The sequence below is a fragment of the Cimex lectularius genome, unplaced genomic scaffold (genome assembly GCF_000648675.2).
Source record: "Cimex lectularius strain Harlan isolate CLEC.00 unplaced genomic scaffold, Clec_2.1 scaffold14, whole genome shotgun sequence".
Lineage (NCBI taxonomy): Eukaryota > Metazoa > Arthropoda > Insecta > Hemiptera > Cimicidae > Cimex > Cimex lectularius.
The window spans coordinates 2,587,371-2,607,855 of NW_019392637.1; the positions used below are offsets into that span (position 1 = coordinate 2,587,371).

Below are 20,485 nucleotides of genomic sequence, written 5' to 3' on the forward strand. Positions count from 1 at the left end.
TCATGAAAATTTATCCAAAATCGAAAAAGCTTCTGAAAACAACTCCAAATCAAAGTTACTCCTGATTGTTTTTTCCTCTGTGACAATTAAAAAATAGGAGAAACCTTTATATTTTTCTTAGTTGAAGAATTACGCTGGGAAAGCAATTCTTGTCGGTTTGCTCCTGATTGAAAGAGGTCCTGTCAATGTATCCAAAATCCAAGTGGCTCCTGCAAACGTCTCCGAATCAAAGTTACTCCTGACTGTTCTTTATTGTTCTAAGTGAATTAAAAATTTGAAGAAGTCCTCATATTAAAAAATTGTAAAAAAATTGTCTGGACAACAAATGAGCATATTTCTCAAGAATCCCGGGAGGTCGGTAAATTTCTCTAAATCAGTGATGCTACTGATCATTTGTTCTTGTTCTGTAATAATTTCAAATAGAATACACTTTCATATTATCGTGTTAGTTTAAAGTAATTTGGCTAGGAGTACTGCTGGGAGGACTCCGGACGTATGCTCCTGATAAAAGGAGCTCCTGTCAATGTATCCAAAATCTTCGGAAATGTGCAAATATCTCTGAATCAGAGTTACTCATGATGTTTTTGTTCTGTAATAATGAAAAAATACTTTCCGATATTTTCTTTTTATTTTGAAGAAATTAACATAGAAAAAGTGCTCCTGACGTTTGCTCTTGATAGAAAGAGCTCGTTTATTTTCTGAAAAATTGATGTTTTTCATGAATGTTTTCTTGGTTTTGGATGAACTTCAAATGGAGGAAAAAAGAATATTGTATTCTTAAAGGAACTTGAAGAAAAACTGGTTTTATTTGCTTCTAGACAAAATAGAAGAAAGTTATCAGGTTTTTTAAGGATTTAAAGATTTTTAAGGTAATGTTCACACCGGTTTCTTAATTGACCGTTTACACGATTCGGCAGCATCTGGAGTCCTTGTCAACCGTCGATAAACGATAACGCCGACTACAACCACTCGAAGACACCGTTTCCGTGGCGGGGGGAAAGATTCCAGGATAACAGGGAACAATCAGGAGCCCCAATTAGGCCGGACATAAATTCCACCTGGTGGCATGTTTCGTCGGAGTTTTTACTTGAAAACTAAACGAAATTGACCGGAATTTTACTCTTTTCTTTAATTTATAATGATTATATCGCTTTGAGATTCTTGGTAGGATCTAGCAAGAGGTTTCGCGAGGGACAAATTTGTGCGTTTTTTCTGTGGTGCACCGTCGGACCAGAAACCGTCTAAGGGTCGATGGTTATGCTTTTAAGTAGGTTTCGAAATACTTTTCTGTCCCCTGTTGCGGTTGAGAATGGGAGTGGGGGAAAAAAAGGACGAAGGTAAACAAAAGACACTGTCCCGAGGGGTATTAATTGCCTGGAACATTGTACCGTCGTGTTCTAATGGAATTTGATGCATGGGCTCAATTAAACGCTGGATGGCCGGGGGTACGCCGGGTACACCGTCTGCCTGTCAGACGCATACGTCAATGTGGACCCGTGGCCTCCTCGGGCGGGAAAGACTCCTCCAATTAGCTCTGAAAGGTTGACAGAGATTGGACAGGATCGGTGGTAAAGTCCAAGGTACAGTCGGTACGGTTTTCTACAATACAAGGTACAATTAAACACGAAGGCAGAAAAATTGCTTGTCCACCTCTCCAACATGGAATACCAGTCCATATTCAGAAGCAAATAATTGTTTTTCTTATTCCTCTATAAATACAAAAAGTGTTTCTTATTTGTAATTCACACCAAAATAGAATTATTAAATCAAATCCAATTCAATAAAAAAAAAACAAAAAACAGGAGCTCCTTTTACCAGGAGCAACCCACCTAATCTTCAACTAAGAAAATTCTTATATTTTTTTCAATAACAACTTCAAATGTATCTTTGGTTCTGAGAAATTTGTAGAAGCTCCTTTCATTTTGGATAAATTGACGGGAGCTCCTTCTAACAGGGGAGCAAACCGTCAGGAGTAGGGCTCCAAGCCTAATTCCTTCAAATAAAAATGTAACATCAGAGTTTCTTCTATTTGTAGGTTCTAGTAGAACCCGTAAAACCTTTAGGATTAACTGTGATTAGTAAATATATTCAGGAGCTGTTTCGATTTTGAATAATTTGATAGGAGTTTCTTCCATCCAGAGCAAACCCTCTCTTTCTCAGGCTAATGTCTTCACAACATATCCAAAAACCGTGATTGTAGAAAAATGGGGTCGATTCCAAAACAATTGGTACTACCAGGAGTAACCGAGTTTTCTTAAAAAAAAATTTTAAAAAAAATTCGCGTTTCTTAATATTTTTTCATGAACGAACCATCAGGAATAACTTCGACTTAAACACCGAAGAAGAGAGATCAGGAGTAACTTTGATTTGGATAAATTGGCAGGAGATCCTCATTTCAGGAGTAACTTTAATTGGATAAATTGGCAGGAGATCCTCACATCAGGAGTAACTTTAAAGGAATAAATTGGCAGGAGATCCTCTTATCAGGAGTAACTCTAATTGGTTAAATTGGAAAGAGATCCTCCAATCAGGAGTAACTTTAATTGGATAAATTGGCAGGAGATCCTCCTATCAGGAGAAACTTTAATTGATAAANAATTGGCAGGAAATCCTCCTCTCAGGAGTAACTTTAATTTGGTAAATTGGCAGAAGATCTTCCTATCAGGAGTAATTTTAATTGATAAATTGGCAGGAGATCCTCATTTCAGGAGTAATTTTAATTGATAAATTGGCAGGTTAACCTCCTATCAGGAGTAACTTCAATTAACCATTTTTTCAACGTTTTTCTTCAAATTTTTAATTAATACAAATCAAGAAAAAATTATCATGCTCGTTTTATTCTTCAGAAAATAAAGGTAAAATCGGATTTTTTTTTAACTCAAAAGGAGGACGTATGATAAAGACTAACTTTGATTCGTACAAAATTTGTAAGAGCACCTTCAATTTAGGATAAATCGACGGGAGCTCCTTCTTTCAGAAGCAAACTGACAGGAGTCGCTGTCCTGGTCAATTTTCTTTAAACTGGAAGATAATATCGGAATTTCTTCTATCCTTACATTATATACAAAACATGAATTAACCATCAGGATTTATTATTTACAACTGCTGACGGTTTGCTCCTGGTAGAAAGAGCTTCTATGTATTTATCCAAAATCGGTGCTGTTAGTGAACAAATTTACAGGAGCTAATTCGGTTTAAGAGATCAGGAGTTGCTTTTCCCATCTTCGATTTTTAATTAACTCAAAACTGGAAGAAATTTTGTAGAAATCTAGCAGCTCGTTGTACTGAGGATTCGCCTAATTTGTGACCCTACGAAACCCGAATATGTCATGACTTTTTTACGGTCCAATCGGTTAATCAACCTCAACGAGCCGATCCTCCGGTACAAATTGACGATAGATGATCAATTATCTGTGTGTATTATTAGAACCGTAGTTTTTTTTCTCTTCTCCTTTCCACAATCAATAAAGGCTGTCGCAATTTCGAGACCAGTTTTAACACACGAATTTCAAACGTCTCTCTGCCAAATTAAATTGGAAAGCCCCCCCCCCTGTTTTGCTTAAAGGGCGAACTTGATTGGGAACCGTGGCTTGTAATTATCGCCGACTATAATAATAATAATAATAATAAAACAAGAGAGAGGGCGAGAGGGCGAAAGGGGGGCGGATCGAGACGGAAAACACATATTGGAGGCGATCCGATCCCACGGCTCGACTTTTAATTACACCTCGTTCCCATTAATAGAGAGCCGGGTCGGATCGTCGGGGAATTATTTATCGCCGGACGTGCACCTATGTGCCCGGGGCCGATCAGTGACAGTGCTTTCCATGGGAAAGGTTCGAAGACGCGGGATTTCGGGCCGATTTTCCCGTCCACCAATTCGTTTTGACCTCTGTAATCGGATTGTTTCCACCCGGTTGTTCAACGTGTCCACCGGCCGTAAAAGGATAATCCTGTTTGCAGAAAAGGAGGGGTCCCCTGCCGGCTAACGATTGTTCGGCCCAGCCGCAAAAATCGAGTCGGGATTAACGTCCCCTCTAGGAAGCAGAAAAAGGGAGAAGAAAAATCACACAATCGTGATGTAGGAAAGGCAGAGACGAAGATCACTGCAGGAACTCTCAATTTTCCAACTAACAAAATTGTTCCAGTTCCAGTTGCGCTTGTATTGAAAGTAATGTTACAAATAAAAAAAATCCTGATCTTTTCATCCCAGAACCAGAAATCAAGCTTAAAAAGCAAATTATTAGATGGTTTGCTCCTGACAGAAAGAGATCCTATTAATTTATCCAAAATCGAAACAGCTCCTTAATAGTGTTCAAGATGAAGTTACTCCTGATAAAAAGATCGTCTGTCAATTTATCCAATTGAAGTTACTCCTGATAGGAAGATCTCTTGCCAATATATCAAATTAAAGTTACTCCTAATATGAGGATCTCATGCCAATTTATCAATTAAAGTTACTCCTGATAAGAGGATCTCGTGCCAATTTATCCAATTAAAGTTACTCCTGAGAAGAGGATCTCATGCCAATTTATCCAATTAAAGTTACTCCTGATAAGAGGATCTCCTGCCGATTTATTAATTAAAGTTACCCATAATAAGAGGGTCTCTTGCCAATATATCAAATTAAAGTTACTCCTGATATGAGGGTCTCTTGCCAATTTATCAATTAAAGTTACTCCTGATATGAGGGTCTCTTGCCAATTTATCCAATTAAAGTTACTCCTGATAGGAAGATCTCCTGTCAATTTATCCAATTAAAGTTACTCCTGACAAGAGGATCTCCTGACAATTTATCCAATTAAAGTTATTCCTGTTAGGAAGATCTCCTGCCAATTTATCTAATTAAAGTTACTCCTGACAAGAGGATCAGCTGTCAATTTTATTCAATTAAAGTTATTCCTGATAAGAGGATCTCCCGTCAATTTATCCAATTAAAGTTACTCCTGATAGGAAGATCTCCTGTCAATTTATCCAATTAAAGTTACTCCTGATAGGAAGATCTCCTGTCAATTTATCCTAATTAAAGTTACTTCTGATGGCACTTTCTTCTTCCGTGTTCAAATTGAAGGTACACCTGATGGGTCGTTCATGAAAAAAAATATTAAGAGACGCGGATAATTCTTTTTGTTTAATGAAATTCGGTTAGAAAAGTTACTTCTCACAGAATTTGCCCTGGGATCGATCCCATGTCTCAAAAATCACGGTGCTTGCCAATTTTTCCTAGTGAAACTAACTCCCGATTGTTTGTTCTTGTTTTTTTGCTAAGATGTGAAGTCATTAGGCTGAGAGAGAGAGAGGGTTCGCTCTTGATGGAAGGAAGTTCTATCAATTTATCCAAAATAGATGCAGCTGCGAAATTATTTACGAATTAACGTTACTTCTGATGGTTTGTACTTATTCTGTGATAGTCGAGAAATAGAAGAAACTCCTATATTTTCTTCTTATTTGAAGAAATTAACCTGGGAGAGTGACTTCTTGCATATCTTAGCCTATTTTTCAAGAACCAAAGGAGTTCCTGTTAATTTCTGTGAATCAAAGTTACTCCTCATGGTTCGTTATTGTTCTGCTCTGATGTAAAAATAGAAGTAACTCCGATTTTATCTATTATTTCGAAGAAATTAATCTGGGAAAGCCAATCCTGACGGATTGCTCCTGATGAAAAAGCATCAGAGAATAAATAAAATAAGATTCGATATTTTCTTGTCATTTAAAGCCATCAACTGGGAAAGCAGCTCCTGGTACAACTGATTTTTTAAGAATCAAAGGAGCTTCTGACAAACAGTCCTAATCAAATTTATTCCTGATAATTCTTTCCTGTAGTGTTGTAATGGAAAACTCAGAATTTTTATTTTTCTCTGAAGAAATTAGGCTAGGAAAGCGATTCTTGACGTTTGCTCCTGATAGAAGGAGCTCGTGTCAAATTATCCAAAATCTAAGGAGCTCCACTCAAATTTATCCGAATTAAAGTTACTACTGAGAGTTTTTCTTGTACTGTAATAATGAAGGAATAAAAGAAACTTGAATATTTTCTTGTCAATTGAATAAATTAGGCTATAAATTAGGGAACGATCTCTTCTCATCTGAAAGGATTTTCTCGCATTTTACATCCAAAATATTTTTTGGGCCTGTTCGTCTGAAAAAGAGGTAAGAAGAAGAAAAAAACAGTTTTTTGTTTGTTTTCCCACGGGCTTAATTGTCACAGGATAAGGATCAAGTCCCATGGGCCCGGTTGGGACAGAGACCGTCCGTCCTCGAATTCAAATGAGTACCGTTGTACTTTCGATCCTCCGACTCCTCATAACAAGTATTAACTTTTATGTCGTCATTAAATCCACGACGTCATCAAATCATTGCATTTACCGTCAGGTCCTACGAAGCGGTTTTTTTGTTTGTCGAACCGTTCCTTGATTAAAAAACCGATCGCGACTCGCAATCCTAGGCCAATTAATTAGCATTAAGCCAAGTAAAAGTGGCGGGCGGTCTTCTCTTCGTTTGAGGCCGCCGCGCGTCCAAGTGAAAACATGATGGGCACCTGCCAAAGGTCATAAATAATTTAAAAAACCGAAGGTGAAATTTATATGATCCCTGGGCGTAGGGTTTTCGGCTCTGACACCCAGTTATCCACTCGTTGATCGGGAGGTGGAAAGGCACTCGTTTGATTACCGATCAGTAGGAGGATTTCCATCAGTTTTTTCTTCCTTCATTTTTTGTTAATCTTCCTCACCGAGTAAACCTCATTTCCATAGTCGCCCCTTCAAAATCGGATGCTACGCAGACGCCGGAGAAAAGGAGGAAGCTAATCCCGGCGGATAGAGGCAGGTTGAAGGAAATTGGCTTTTTCCCCCCTTGCTTCTTCCTTCTCTTTTTCTGCTTATTTTTTTTAATAACAACAAATTTGATATATAGCCTCAGGGAAGGCAGGTACAGTGATTTCTTATTCCGCCCCTACAACCCATCCCCACCGCCAACAGACCGTCATGCATACGCGTATGCTGATTTGTACATTTCTTCTGTTATAACGGTCATTACATTCTTTGACGTCATCAAATCTGGGAGAACAATTTGTGCATCTCCTTAAAGAAAAATATCAGTAGTCCATTTGAGCTTTACTTCATGACTTCCCTGACGTCATCAAATCTGGGGAGGATTAGTCCAGCTCTTTAACGGAAGTTATCAGGAGTCCTTTTCAGTTTGTCGTTATGTATAATCTGTGACGTCATCCAATATGGGCGAAATTGCCGAGATCCTTATTGAAAATAATTAGAAGTCTTTTTCAACTCAACATTCTCTGACGTCACCAAATCTGGGAGAACAAATTTGTGCATCTCCTTAAAGAAAGATATCAGGAGTCCATTTGAGCATAACTTCATGACTTCCCTGACGTCGTAAATCTGGGGAAGATTATTCCAGCTCTTTATCGGAAGTTATCAGGAGTCCTTTTCGGTTTGTCGTTATGTATAATCTGTGACGTCACAAATATGTGTAAAAGTTGGTCGAGGTCCTTGTTGGAAATAATCAGGAGTCCTTTTGATTGAGACGTCATTATCACGTGACGTCATTGAACCTCGGTAAAACTTTGTTGTGCTCCTTATTGAAAGATTTCAGGAGTCATTTATAATTAGTTTGATGTCATTTATAATCCGTGACGTCATCCAATGTGGGCAAAATTGCCGAGATCCTTATTGAAAATAATCAGAAGTCTTTTTCAACTCAACATTCTCTGACGTCATCAAATCTGGGAGAACAAATTTGTGCATCCCTTTAAAGAAAGATATCAGGAGTACATTTGAGCGTAACTTCAGTACTTCCGTGACGTCATCAAATCTGGGGAGGATTATTCCAGCTCTGTATCGGAAGTTATCAGGAGTCCTTTTCAGTTTGTCTTTATGTATAATCTGTGACGTCATCAAATTTGTGTAAAAATTGATCGATGTCCTTATTGGATATAATCAGGAGTCCTTTTGATTGAGACGTCATTATCACGTGACGTCATTGAACCTCGGTGAAACTTTGTTGTGCTCCTTATTGAAAAATTTCAGGAGTCATTCTTAGCTGGATGCTACTACTTTCTGTGACGTCATAAAAGAAATTGTGGATCACCTTATTGAATGTTATCAGGAGTCTTTATCAGTATGATGTCATTTATAATCTGTGACGTCATCCAATATGGGTGAAATTTCCGAGATTCTTCGTGAAAATAATCTGAAATCTTTTTCAGCTCAACATCATTCTTCAATGACGTCATCAAATAGATAGTTTGTCGAGTTTCTTATACAATGTTATGGGGAATTATTTTTCAGTTTGTAGTCATTTACTACCTGTGACGTCATCAAATTTGTGTAAAAATTGATCGAGGTCCTTATTGGATATAATCAGGAGTCCTTTTGATTGAGACGTCATTATCACGTGACGTCATTTAACTTGTGTAAAAATTGATCGAGGTCCTTATTGGATATAATCAGGAGTCCTTTTGATTGAGACGTCATTATCACGTGACGTCATTTAACCTCGCTAAAACTTTGTCGGGCTCCTTATTGAAAGATTTCAGGAGTCATTCTTAGCTGGATGCTACTACTGTGACGTCATAAAAGAAATTGTCGATCTCCTTATTGAATGTTATCAGGAATGTTGATGTCAGTTTGATGTCATTTATAAATTGTGACGTCATAAAATATGGGAGAAATTGTCCAACCTTATTTAAAATCATAAGAAGTAGTTTTTAACTCAACGCCCTTCTTCAATGTCGTCATCAAATATATACTTTGTCGGGTTCTTTATGCAATGTTATCGGGAGTGCTTTTTCAGTTTGCAGTCATTTATAATCTGTGACCTCTTCAAATCTGTGGGAAATGGTCGAGCTTCTTATTTGGAAATCATCAGGAGTCTTTATTTTTCTGCCGGACGTTATTACATTCTGTGATGTCATCAAATCAAAGCTCTTTATCGAATTTCATGAGGAGTCATTTTTCAGTTTGACGTCATTTATAATCTATGACGTCTAGTTAAAAATTTGTCCAGCTCCTAATTGAAAAGAAATTTGGGGTCTTTTTTTCCAGTTTGGCGTCATTACAATTCCGTGACGTTAGCAAATGTTGAAAAAAAATTTGTCGAGATCTTTATTGAAAGATATCAGGAGTCTTTTTTTCCCATTTTGAGTCATTACAATTCGTGACTTTAGCAAATGTTGAAAAGATTTTGTCGAGATCTTATTGCAAGATAGCAGGATGAGTCCTATTCAGCTTGACATCATTACTTTCTTTAAGTTGTCAAATCTAGAACATAAATCTATTGGAAATTATCAGGGTTTTTTCTTTGTTTGGAAGGAAAGGAGCTGCGATTCTTTTTTTACGTTATTACTTTCTGTGACGTCAACAAATATAGAACAAAAATTTATTGGACGTTATCAGGGGTTTTTCTTCGTTTGGAAGATAAGGAGCTGCGAGTCTTTTTTGACGTCATTACTTTCTGTGACGTCAACAAATATAGAACAAAAATTTATTGGACGTTATCAGGGGTTTTTCTTTGTTTGGAAGATAAGGAGCTGCGATTCTTTTTTGACGTCATTACATTTAGTGACGTCAATAAATCTAGAACAATAATTTATTGGACGTTATCAGGGGTTTTTCTTTGTTTGAAAGATAAGGAGCAGCGATTCTTTTTTGACGTTATTACTTTCTTTTACGTCATCAAATCTAGAACAAAAATTTATTGGACGTTATCAGGGGTTTTTCTTTGTTTGAAAGATAAGGAGCAGCGATTCTTTTTTGACGTCATTACTTTCTTTTACGTTATCAAATCTATAAGAACAATTTATCGGACGTTATCAGGGTTTTTTCTTTGTTTGGAAGATAAGGAACTGTGATTCTTTTTTGACGTCATTACTTCTTTAACGTCTTCAAATCTAGAAAAAAAATTGGTTGGACATTACCAGGGGTTTTTCTTTTTTTGGAACATCAAGGGCTCCGACACGTTTTTGACGTAATTTCTTTCTGAGACGTCATCAAATCTAGATTTTTAAAAATATTCCACCTCCTTATTGGAAGTAATTAGAAGTTGGAAAAGGTAAATAGAAAAAATCAGCCAAATTTTGAACAGACCTTATTTGAAATTGTCTGTGCATTACTTGTGTTCAGTAGCGCGTTTTATTTGACGTGATTATATCATGACGTCATATCGTTTATTGAAGCCTCCTATTACGTCGTTTTGTTCGAGCTAGTCAAGACATTTTCACCGCGTGTTTTTTTTTATTTATTTATTTTTTTTTTTTGCGAAACTGCATCTTTTCTGACATCTCATCCTCTCCTGGGAGGTAATCGCGCCCCGGGGCGCACCCCCGGACACCCCGTCCCGCGGTTCATTAATACATCACCCAGGTATTTGGGTCCAAGTCTCAGGCCACCATGAGGCCATAGATCAACCCCCTGGACGTCACGGCGTGCTCGAAACGTTCCACGGGACACAACACAAACAGGCTTAAAAACCATTTTCACTTTCGACCTGATTAATCGTCGGTGGGATTGGACACTTTTGTGTCCGTTGGTTTTTTGTTTGCCACGTGGGGTATTCCGAGGCTGCCGATATATCTTGATATGTCAATAAGGACAGGGCCGTTCATATTTTTTCTTCCATTTCGCCTCCCGGCCTCGGGGGCGGGTCCTGGCACGTCCCGAAGCCCTCGGAGGCGGCGTGGAATCGAAGGAGAAAAAAAAACGATTAAAAAAAACCTTCACGGTATTCGATTTCACTCCGTTATTAAAAATCGTCGACGGTGGGGGACAGACAACCGGCTTCTATTATTCGATCACGACGCATCGATAAATTACCTGGGAAATTGAAGGGTCCGCTAATACATATGGTTAGAGGGGCCTCGTAGCTCGATCACCGCGAGGCAAAAGGTTCTCGCCTTTTACTTTTTTTTACATCTATTTATGCTTTTTTTTATTATTATTAACCCTATCGGCGTACGCTCCACGGGAGGATGCACCGTGCATGTTAACTTATGCGCCTTTATGAACGCAACGTTATGATTATCCGGGCAAAAAAAGGACGACCCCTTGGGCGCTTTATCGAAACCGGCGAAAACTTTTTTTTTCTTGTCCTTTTTAATAATAAAACCACCCTCGTATTATGTTAACAGCGTTAAGTATATTAAATATATTGAAAAAACAATGGGTAATCGGTCCCACCCCCGGGCTCCGACGAGGAGGAAGTCGTCCAGGGACATTTAATCATAGATATTTTTTGTCCTCGACCTAGAATGATTATTCAGGACGACGTCTAGTTTCAAAAAGTGCTTTCGATTTTCAATTTCGCCTAGAGACCCTTCGCTCTTAGTTCATTCTTATCTGTGCTTCACAAACAAAAAACATGTCCTATCTCATGTAATATGGCGACTTTTTAAAAATAAATCGCGGTAAATTTTTTCTCTCCTCGATCCATGATGAAAAATAAAAAGATTAAAAAAATATTGACACAAACGAACATCAACTTTTAAACATAAAATACGTTAAGTTTGTTCTTAAGTCAGGCCATTTTTTATATTTTCTTTTCTCAACGTAGGATAATTATTGAAGACGACGTCTAGTTTCAAAAGGCGCTTTCGATTTTCAATTTCGCCTAGAGACCCTTTGCTGTTAGTTCATTCTTTTCTGTGTTTCACAAACACAAGATATGTCCTATCTCGTGTAATATGACCACTTTTTTAAAATAAATCTAGTACATTTTTATCTTATCGATCCATTATAAAAAACCGATAAAGAAAAAGACAAAAAAATTATATTGACACAAACACAAATGAAGTTTTGAAAGATCAATCACGCTAAGACAGATCCAAACTTATTTATTTGCCATTCAATATTTTCTGTCCTCGGCCTAGGATGATTATTCAGGACGTCGTCTAGTTTCATAATGCTTTTAGTTTTCAATTTCGCCTAGGGTCCTTTCGCTCTTAGTTCATTATTATCTGTGCTTTGCAAACAAAAAGACTGTTTATTGCTTAATTAAACTGTTTTATTTTTTTATAATTGTTCTAGGACGTGTTTGTATTGAGATAAAAAAATTGTTTTGTCTTTCATTTCTTCTTCCATCGAGTGTTTTTTTATTATTCAACTCTCTCTGCATATAAATATGAGAAATGTAAATAATGAAGACGTCGAGGTGTAATTCCGGGGGAGTGGGACACGTTTTGAAATTGGCCGGTGCTACCTCATTGGGCATTCAAAAGGCGTCAAGGGCATTATAGGCCGTCTAACGTTTGTACACGACTTTTGAAACATACATGCGAGCCGGACTAATTTGCTTCTCATATTTCGTACGATTTATCGCCCCGACGGCCCCCCCACCCTAGCCCTTGAACATTTCCAAGTCCGTAAAGTACCGGGTGGTGATAGACGATTCTCCTCGGTTTGATGACGTCACATTAGTCTATGGACCAAATAGAAATGGGCTTGTATGACGCGTTTCTACCTAAGGATGGGTATTGCAAGTTACCCGGAATTGATATATAGGGTGACGCAGATTTTTTTTTGTGGAATTTTGAGGTTCTTGTGGCTAATTTTATAACGGAAATGCGCGAATGCTTCGTTATTCATGAAACTGCCGCCGGTCGCCTTGACTGGGGAAATAAACAGAATAAACATCAAGAAAGAGAGAGAGAGAGAGAGAGAGAAAAAAAGAAATATTCGTGGGACCTAGATTTTTTTTGTGGTCTTGGCCTGTGTGTCCGAGGGATCGCATCCCCCAATGCCAGCATGTATTTATGGCCCGGTGACAATCCTCACCATTTTACTCATTAGACAGCCAAAGAAGGGAAAAGACAGAAGGGTTTATTCTCCGTTGTCTTTCCTTTTTTTACCCTTCATGGGACACACGGATATATGTTGGCTGTTACGTTTTTTTTTTGGTTTTTGTAGCGTCCCTCCTCGTTTCCACCGTGTTTTACGACTGATCTTGTTAGGGGCCCCGTGCATTCCGGGCGTGCCTTCGGATCCCGACGGGAACATAAACGCGAGCCGGGGGGGGGAGGGGGACGTGAATCAAAACCCTTTTTCCTATTCAACCCGGACGGCACATACCTTAAAACCGTAGGATATTATTTAATTTATAAAAATAAAACTCAGGAACCCCCCTCACCACCTCGCGAGAACAGATAAATCGGCTTGTTTTACTAACCGGCTGCACCCCCACCCTCAGATGCTTTAAAATGGCATTATCAAGTCCGACCGGAAGAAAAAACAACAAATAAGGTAAACAATTGGACTAACGTGACGTCATCAAATCGAATTGGAAAACTTCACGAACAAAACTCTTTAAACAGTTAGTTGCCTTTGAAAACTGCTATATGTAGATTATTATGACACCACCTCCCCCCCCCCACAAAAAAACTCAAATTTTTATTTTCCATCCTCATGTTTTTTTTACTGTTCTGACATTTAAATTGTACAATTATGAAAATAATACTATGTACAGGGTGATTAAATATTTGTTTCTTGTTAAGCCTGACTATTGTGACGTCACGTTAGTTCAAGCACCCCTTAAAATAAATTTAAAAAAAAATGCGCATTGAATCGCCAAATTTTATTTTTCGTTTGCATAATTTTTGTAAACGTTTAAGCCGAAAAATTATTCGATATGCAGGGTGTTTCAATATTTGTTTCCCGCTAAGCTTGGACTATCGTGATGCCGGTCCATGCCCCCACTCCCCCAAAAAAATCTGAGTATTCAGTCATTAATTTATTTTTATTTCGTATGATTTTTTTATTTGCTGACTTTTAAGATGGTAAAGAATACGATATACAGGGTTTTGCCAAAATTTTCTCGCTAGGTCTGTACTATTGTGACATCATGTTAATCCCAGTTTGAAAAAAAAATTGGTGGGTTCAACATCCCGAATAAAACGTGGAGTCATTTGTTTTCCTCGTCAGTTTTCATATTTCATCTGTCTTGTTTATGAAATTTCATAACACTGTAGCAGTGATATGACACGATATACCGGATGTTGCCTTTGTTCCTCGCTAAATCTGGACTATTGGGTCGTCGCGTAATTCCAACCTTCGAAAAAATTGGCTAGTACAGTCGTCGAGTTTTGTTTTGGCTTATCACGATTTTTCCCTTTTAACTTTCTTACATTAAAGCCGGTAAAACACACGATATATTGGGTGTTGCTAATTTTTCTCTCTTAATATGGACTATTGTGACGTTACGTTAGTCCTAGGTGAAAATAATTCGTCACTTTTCTTGTCGATTTTTATTTTCGCACCTTGTGTTTTCATTTTTTTTTCAAACCTAAGCCATGAAATATAGAGTTTTTGATTTTTTTTCTCATAAAGCTAAGACTTTTGTGACGTCACGTTAGTCAAAACAAAAAAATTGGCCGGTTCAGTTTTCACTTTTTGTTTACACTTATCGGGATTTTTCACTTTTATTTTTCTGACTCTTGAGCCGGTACATGGCACGGTATAGTATACAGGGTGTTTCAAATTTTTCCCCTGAAGTCTGGATTTATGTGACGCCATGTTAGTCCAAGCTTGGAAAAATCAGGCTTGTTGTTTCTTCTCGTCACGAGCTGTTTTTCTGTATTTTTAAGCCGTGAAACACGATGTCCAGGGTGTCAACGGATATATCCCCGCATTATTCAAAAACTGTGGACTATCGTGACGTCACTATAGTCCAAGGTTGCAATAAATTCGGATTTTATAGATGGGTTTCGAACAGTTTTCACCCTCGCATCGTTCATTTCCTTCGTTTACCCGTGAAGACAGTTCGGTTCGGTTGGTTTCAAGTATCATCATGGACATAGAGACAATATTCTGAGTCTATTTATGCGTTTCCCCTCGTCGCACTGTCGTAATATGAGCATAATGAGGCATTGGCGAACTAAGAGACTATGGTAATTCTCCTTCTTGCCCCGGGGATGAGGCATGAGTCAGCAGGGGTCAACCTGTCACGGGGATCATGTTTTATAAATAGGGGCCCCGTTGAAGAGGGAACAAGAAAGGCGTTTAATTTTTAATAGCCTTCGCGTCAATTTGTACTTTTTGATCGATCGTTTTTTTTTTTCTATATCTTATCTTCTTTTTTGTGTTTTTAGTCGCTCCAGTCGGCTGCGCGGCGTGCCGGTACGAGCTGCGCGAACTGCAAGACGACGACGACGACGCTATGGAGGCGAAACCAGAACGGCGAGCCTGTCTGCAACGCCTGCGGCCTCTACTACAAGCTGCACAACGTGAGTTTTTTAAAAAATTTATTTTATGTTTTCCTCCTTGGGAAATTTTCCCAAACCCCCTCGAAGGCCGCGTGGAAAAGGGAAGAAGGCCTGGAAGACAGCCCGTCTGGAGCCTACGGCTGCGCCCTTCCGTCCTTACGACAAAGAGGCCCTTTGACTCGTGGAATCTTTCGGGAAAAAGGGCTGGGTGAAAGGGCCCTTTTTCCCCGCTCAATGAGGCTCGTTGAAAGAATTTCTAAATGAATTTACAAAAAAAAAAAGACCAACAAGCTGACAAAACAAGAACACAGAGCGACAATAAAAACATAAACAATCATACACATAAAAAAACAATAACCACATCTCCCCCTAGGTTCTTTATTTAACAATAGGTCTTTTGTGAATCAGCGCGAAGCTGAACGGACCCAGAAAGGAAACATATTCTAAAGATTTTTCCAACATCACGAACGAGAAGTCGCGTTTCGTCGTTTATATTTTCGTATAAACATCGCGAAAGATTCATTACAATATTTAGAACCAGTAAGGCTAATATTTTCGACCAAGCGAGGCTCAGCGGACCCAGAAACTAAACTAATACAGTCATTTTCCGCCATAAATCACATTCGGTCAATTTCTCCCCTCTTTCTGGCTAGATTTTAACCTTCAAGATTTTTCCACGCATTTTCATGGCGTGTTTTACGGTTTAAGCAAACAATTGTGAACCAATACAGGTTGATTTTGTGACAGCGAGGCTGAACGGACCCCGGATACGAGATCCCTTGGAAAATTTCAATTCTGTTCAACGTTCAGCCATACTTGCGTGTTTATCGTTAGATTATAATTATCCAGAATTTTTCACGCCTTGTGCCCGCATGTTCAAGGCTTAAGCGAGCTATCTTGAACCTACACATGTTGAATGAGTGGCACCGCGAGGCTCAACGGACCCAGGATACGAGATCTCTTGGAAAAATTCAATTCATTACACCATTTGGCCATACTTGCATTTCATCGTTTGATTATAATCATCCAGAATTTTTCACCCCTTTTTCTGGCATGTTTAGAGGCTAGGGGAAGAATTTCTAACCAATATAAGCAGTATTAGTGACAAAGCGAGGCTGAACGGACCCAGGAGACGAGATCTCGTAGACCATTTCAATTCAGAACATCATTTGGCCATACTTGCGTTTTATCGTTTGATTATAATCATCCAGAATTTTTCACCCCTTTTTCTGGCATGTGTAGGGTTTAAACAAACAATGTTGAACCTTTACAACCAGAATTTGTGATAAAGCGAGACCAAACAACCCAGAAAACGAGATCCCTTGGAAAATTTCAATTTTGTCAACGTTCGGCTATTATCGTCTGTTTATCGTTAGATTATAATTTTCCAAAAATTTTCACCCCTTTTTGTGGCATGTTTAGAGGTTAAGGAAACAATTTGTAACCAATATAGGCAGAATTAGTGACAAAACGAGGTTGAGCGGATCCAGGATACGAGATTTTCGGCAAATTTCAACTTTTTGCAACATTCGGCCGTGTTTATCGTTAGATTATGATCTTCCAGAATTATTCTCGCATTGTCCTCGTATGTTTAGCACTTAAGCAAACTATATTGAACCCGTGCTGGTTGAATTTGTAACAATGCGAGGCCGAACGGACCAGAAAGATATTTTGGAAAAGCTCAACTCTGCATGAGTGGAAAATTCCTTGATTACTTCGTCCCAGAGTCAGTTCAGCCTCTTTTTGTCAAAAAATAGAAGCTAAAACTGTTAAACATAGTTTATTTAAACGCTCAAGTGGCATTAGAAGTCGATTGAAAATGCCTGAAAGTTTTGGAAGTTTATTTTCTGTGATAAAAATTGACTTTGCCTGCGACTCTATTATTGTTGTACAAAGTTGAAACTTACAACTCAAACTCGTGTCCTAGGTCCGTCCGGTCTCGATTTGTCAAAAAACTTAATGTAATCTTACAATTTATAGATTGTGAGGTTTATTCATGGCTTATTGTTTTCTTTAAAGTACGAAAGTAAATATGAAAGGGGAAATATGGGTGCAAATTTTTTAGTGTGGTGGTATTTCCAGTGTCCAGGGTCCGTTTAGCCTCGCTTAATCAAAAATGCAAGATAAATATGCTCAATATGTCTGGACGTAACCCTCAAGAAGTTTATACATTGATTATTTTGACCAAACATTTTAAGATAAAGACAAAACTTAAGAAATATGGACCCACATGTTTCATGGTAGAAAATTCCGAAATGTTTTTAGTACCTGGGTCCGTTTGGCTTTGCTTTGTAGGAAATAAAAGTGAAATTGTTCAATATGTTTAACTCAAACCATAAAAAACATAATATATAGATTCTTTAGCCGAAAAGTGAAAAATTAACGTCAAAACATGAGAAATAGCAAAATCAGTTGTTTCGGGTGAAAAATTCTTGTATTATTTTAGTTCTTGGCTCGTTTTGCTTCGCTATGCCAAAACTGTAACGTGTTCTTGTTGAATTTGTATGGATAAAACGCTGAAGAAGTGAATTATTTCGGTTTTAAAGTGAGAAATTAACGACAAAACCTAGAAAATGTGGGCTCTTGTTTATCAGAATAAAAGATTCCAGCATTATCTCAGTTTCTGGGTCCGTTTAGCATCGCTTTTTCAAAAATGTTTGCTGGAATTGTGCAGTATGCTTGGATTAAAACGGCCAGAAGTCTGTGATTTGATTATTTNATCAGAATCAAAGATTCCGGTATTATATCAGTTTCTGGGTCCGTTTAGCATCGCTTTTTCAAAAATGCATGATAAAATTGTGCAATATGCTTGGATTAAAACGGCCAGAAGTCTGTGATTTGACTATTTTGACTTTAAAGTGAGAAATTAATGACAAAACCTAGGAAATGTGGGTTCTTGTGCGTCAAAATGAAAGATTTTGGAATTATCTCAGTTTCTGGGTCCTTTTAGCATCGCTAATCCATCAACTGAAATTTTCAAATGTCCTGGGACCTTTGGGCCTTCTTTGGAAGGCTGATTTGATACAGGAAAGTCAGGATTGAATTTTTCACGATCAACTTTTCTAAGGTGGTTGTCCTGTTTACCGGACGGATAAATGCAAATCCTCCAGGTTGTCCAGCAATGTCAGCCTGTCAGAGGGCCCACGGGGAACGGGAGGAGGCCAATTTGTAAACACGTCCATTCAGGACCGGATAAAAAAACAAACAAATAAAAATGTAAAAAAAAAGGAGCGGCGCCCACATCGTTTCTGTGTCGCCCGGGATTGAAAAATTGAAAAGTAAAAAGGCTCCTTTTTCATTGCCGGGGCAAAAGGAAGACTCGGATGACCAGGCGGGCCCGCCCCGCCCTCGGCCCATTTAAATAAACCGACCGACTCTGGTGAGATGATGAATGGAGTGTCACTCCGGGACAGGGGCATCGTTTACGAAGGCTCAGGGGACTTTTATGATTTAAATTCCACGAGATGTTTTAATAATGGGCGGATGGGCTTGGAGGAGAACACTCGGAATAGTCGTCAAGAGACAGGAATGACGTCTCTCGGAGATCCAGGAAGTCCATCTGCGACTGGACTCTTGAACTTGCCAGCGAGGCTTTACGGACCCAAGGGTAAAAAGACTACTAAAAAAAATTCAAAACTTTCACATTGCTACACAACAAGTTGTATTTCACACTCGCGAGGATAACTGGACCCAAAAACGAAGACAATCCAGAAATATTCTATCCTGAAGATCATGACTCCCACGTTCCTTAAGTGGTGGCGTTAATTTTTCACCTTCAAGTCCAAAAACTCGATGAAACTTCCTCAGGGTTTGATCTAAACATATTGAACGAGAATGGCTTATCTTTTTGACAAAAGGAAGTTGAACGGGCCCAGGAACAACGATAATCCAAGAATTTTGCACTCAGAGTAGTGAATGAACATATTTTTCTTAGTTTCGTCGTAACTTTCACATTTTTTCATCAAAATAATCAACTCATCAACTCCTTAATGGGTTAAGCCAAGTGTTTGGATTAATTTTAACTTGTATTTTTGAAAAGCGAGGCTAAACGGACCCAGGAAAAAAAGATAATCAAGGAATTTTTCATTCTAACAAACATCAATCCACATTTTTTAGGTTACCAAAAATATCAACGCATTAACTCCTTAATTTTTTGTTCCAAATTTATTAAATCAAAACAGCTTATATTTTGAACAAAACGAAGCTGAACGGACCCAAGAACAAAGATCATCCATGCATTTTTCAACCAGAAAAACAGGAGTCCACAAGTCTTTTGTTTTGTCATTAATTTCTTATTTACAACCAAAAATATCGACGTATGGACTCCTTGATAGTTTGATCAAAACTTATTAAATCAAACAGTTTATATTTTCAACAGAACGAGGCTAAACGGACCCAGGAAAAAAAGATAATCAAGGAATTTTTCACCCTAAAAAACATCAATCCACATTTTTGAGGTTACCGAAAATATCAACGCATTAACTCCTTATTTTTTTTTGTTCTAAATTTATTAACTCAAAACAGCTTATGTTTTTGACAAAACGAAGCTGAACGGTCCCAAGAACAAAGATCATCCATGCATTTTTCAACCAGAAAAACAGGGGTCCACAATTCTTTTGTTTTGTCATTAATTTCTCACATTAAATATGAAATAATCAACTCATCGACTCGTCACTGCTTTAACCCAAGCATATTAAACTATTTTAACTTGTATTTTTGAAAAGCGAAGCTAAACGGACCACGAAACGAATATAATTCAGAAATTTCCCACCAAGAAAAATTTGACTCCACATTTTTTACGTTTTACCTTTTATTTCTCACGAAAAAAATAAGATATTCAAAACCTGAACTTTGTCAGGGTTTGCTTTAAACAAAGAGAAAGAAAACAGCATATAATTTGACAAAGCGAGGTTGAACGGACCCAAGAACAATGATAATCCAGGAATCATCCACCAAGTAACATTTGCCTCCACAATTTTCACGTTTTCCGGTTATTTCTCATTTTAACGCCAAAAATATCAACGTACGAACTTGTTAAGAAGTTATGTTAAACAATTTTAGGTAGTATTTTTGACAAAGCGAGGCTAAACGGACCCCGAACGAAGTATGAATGAATCGTACGCCCAGAAAATCATTTCTCAAGGTTTCTTAGGTTCTGTCGCGGATTTCTCTGTAATAAGCGAAATTAATTAACGCATTAACTTTCTGAAAATTTGAGACAAACATATTGATCAATTTTAGCTTCTATTTTTGACAAATCGAAGCTGAACGGGCCCAGGA

The 20,485-nt window shown here is 38.0% G+C and overlaps 1 protein-coding gene across 6 annotated transcripts in view; it reads left to right on the top strand.

Moving 5' to 3' along the window:
- LOC106671965 (GATA-binding factor C-like) overlaps positions 1-20,485 on the top strand; it is a 90,569-nt gene that overhangs the window by 59,428 nt on the left and 10,656 nt on the right. For all 6 annotated transcript variants that reach the window (XM_014402987.2, XM_014402990.2, XM_014402988.2 and 3 more), the window contains one exon: positions 15,092-15,226. In XM_014402987.2, coding sequence (XP_014258473.1) covers positions 15,092-15,226 — 135 coding nt within the window. The remainder of the gene's footprint in view (positions 1-15,091; positions 15,227-20,485) is intronic.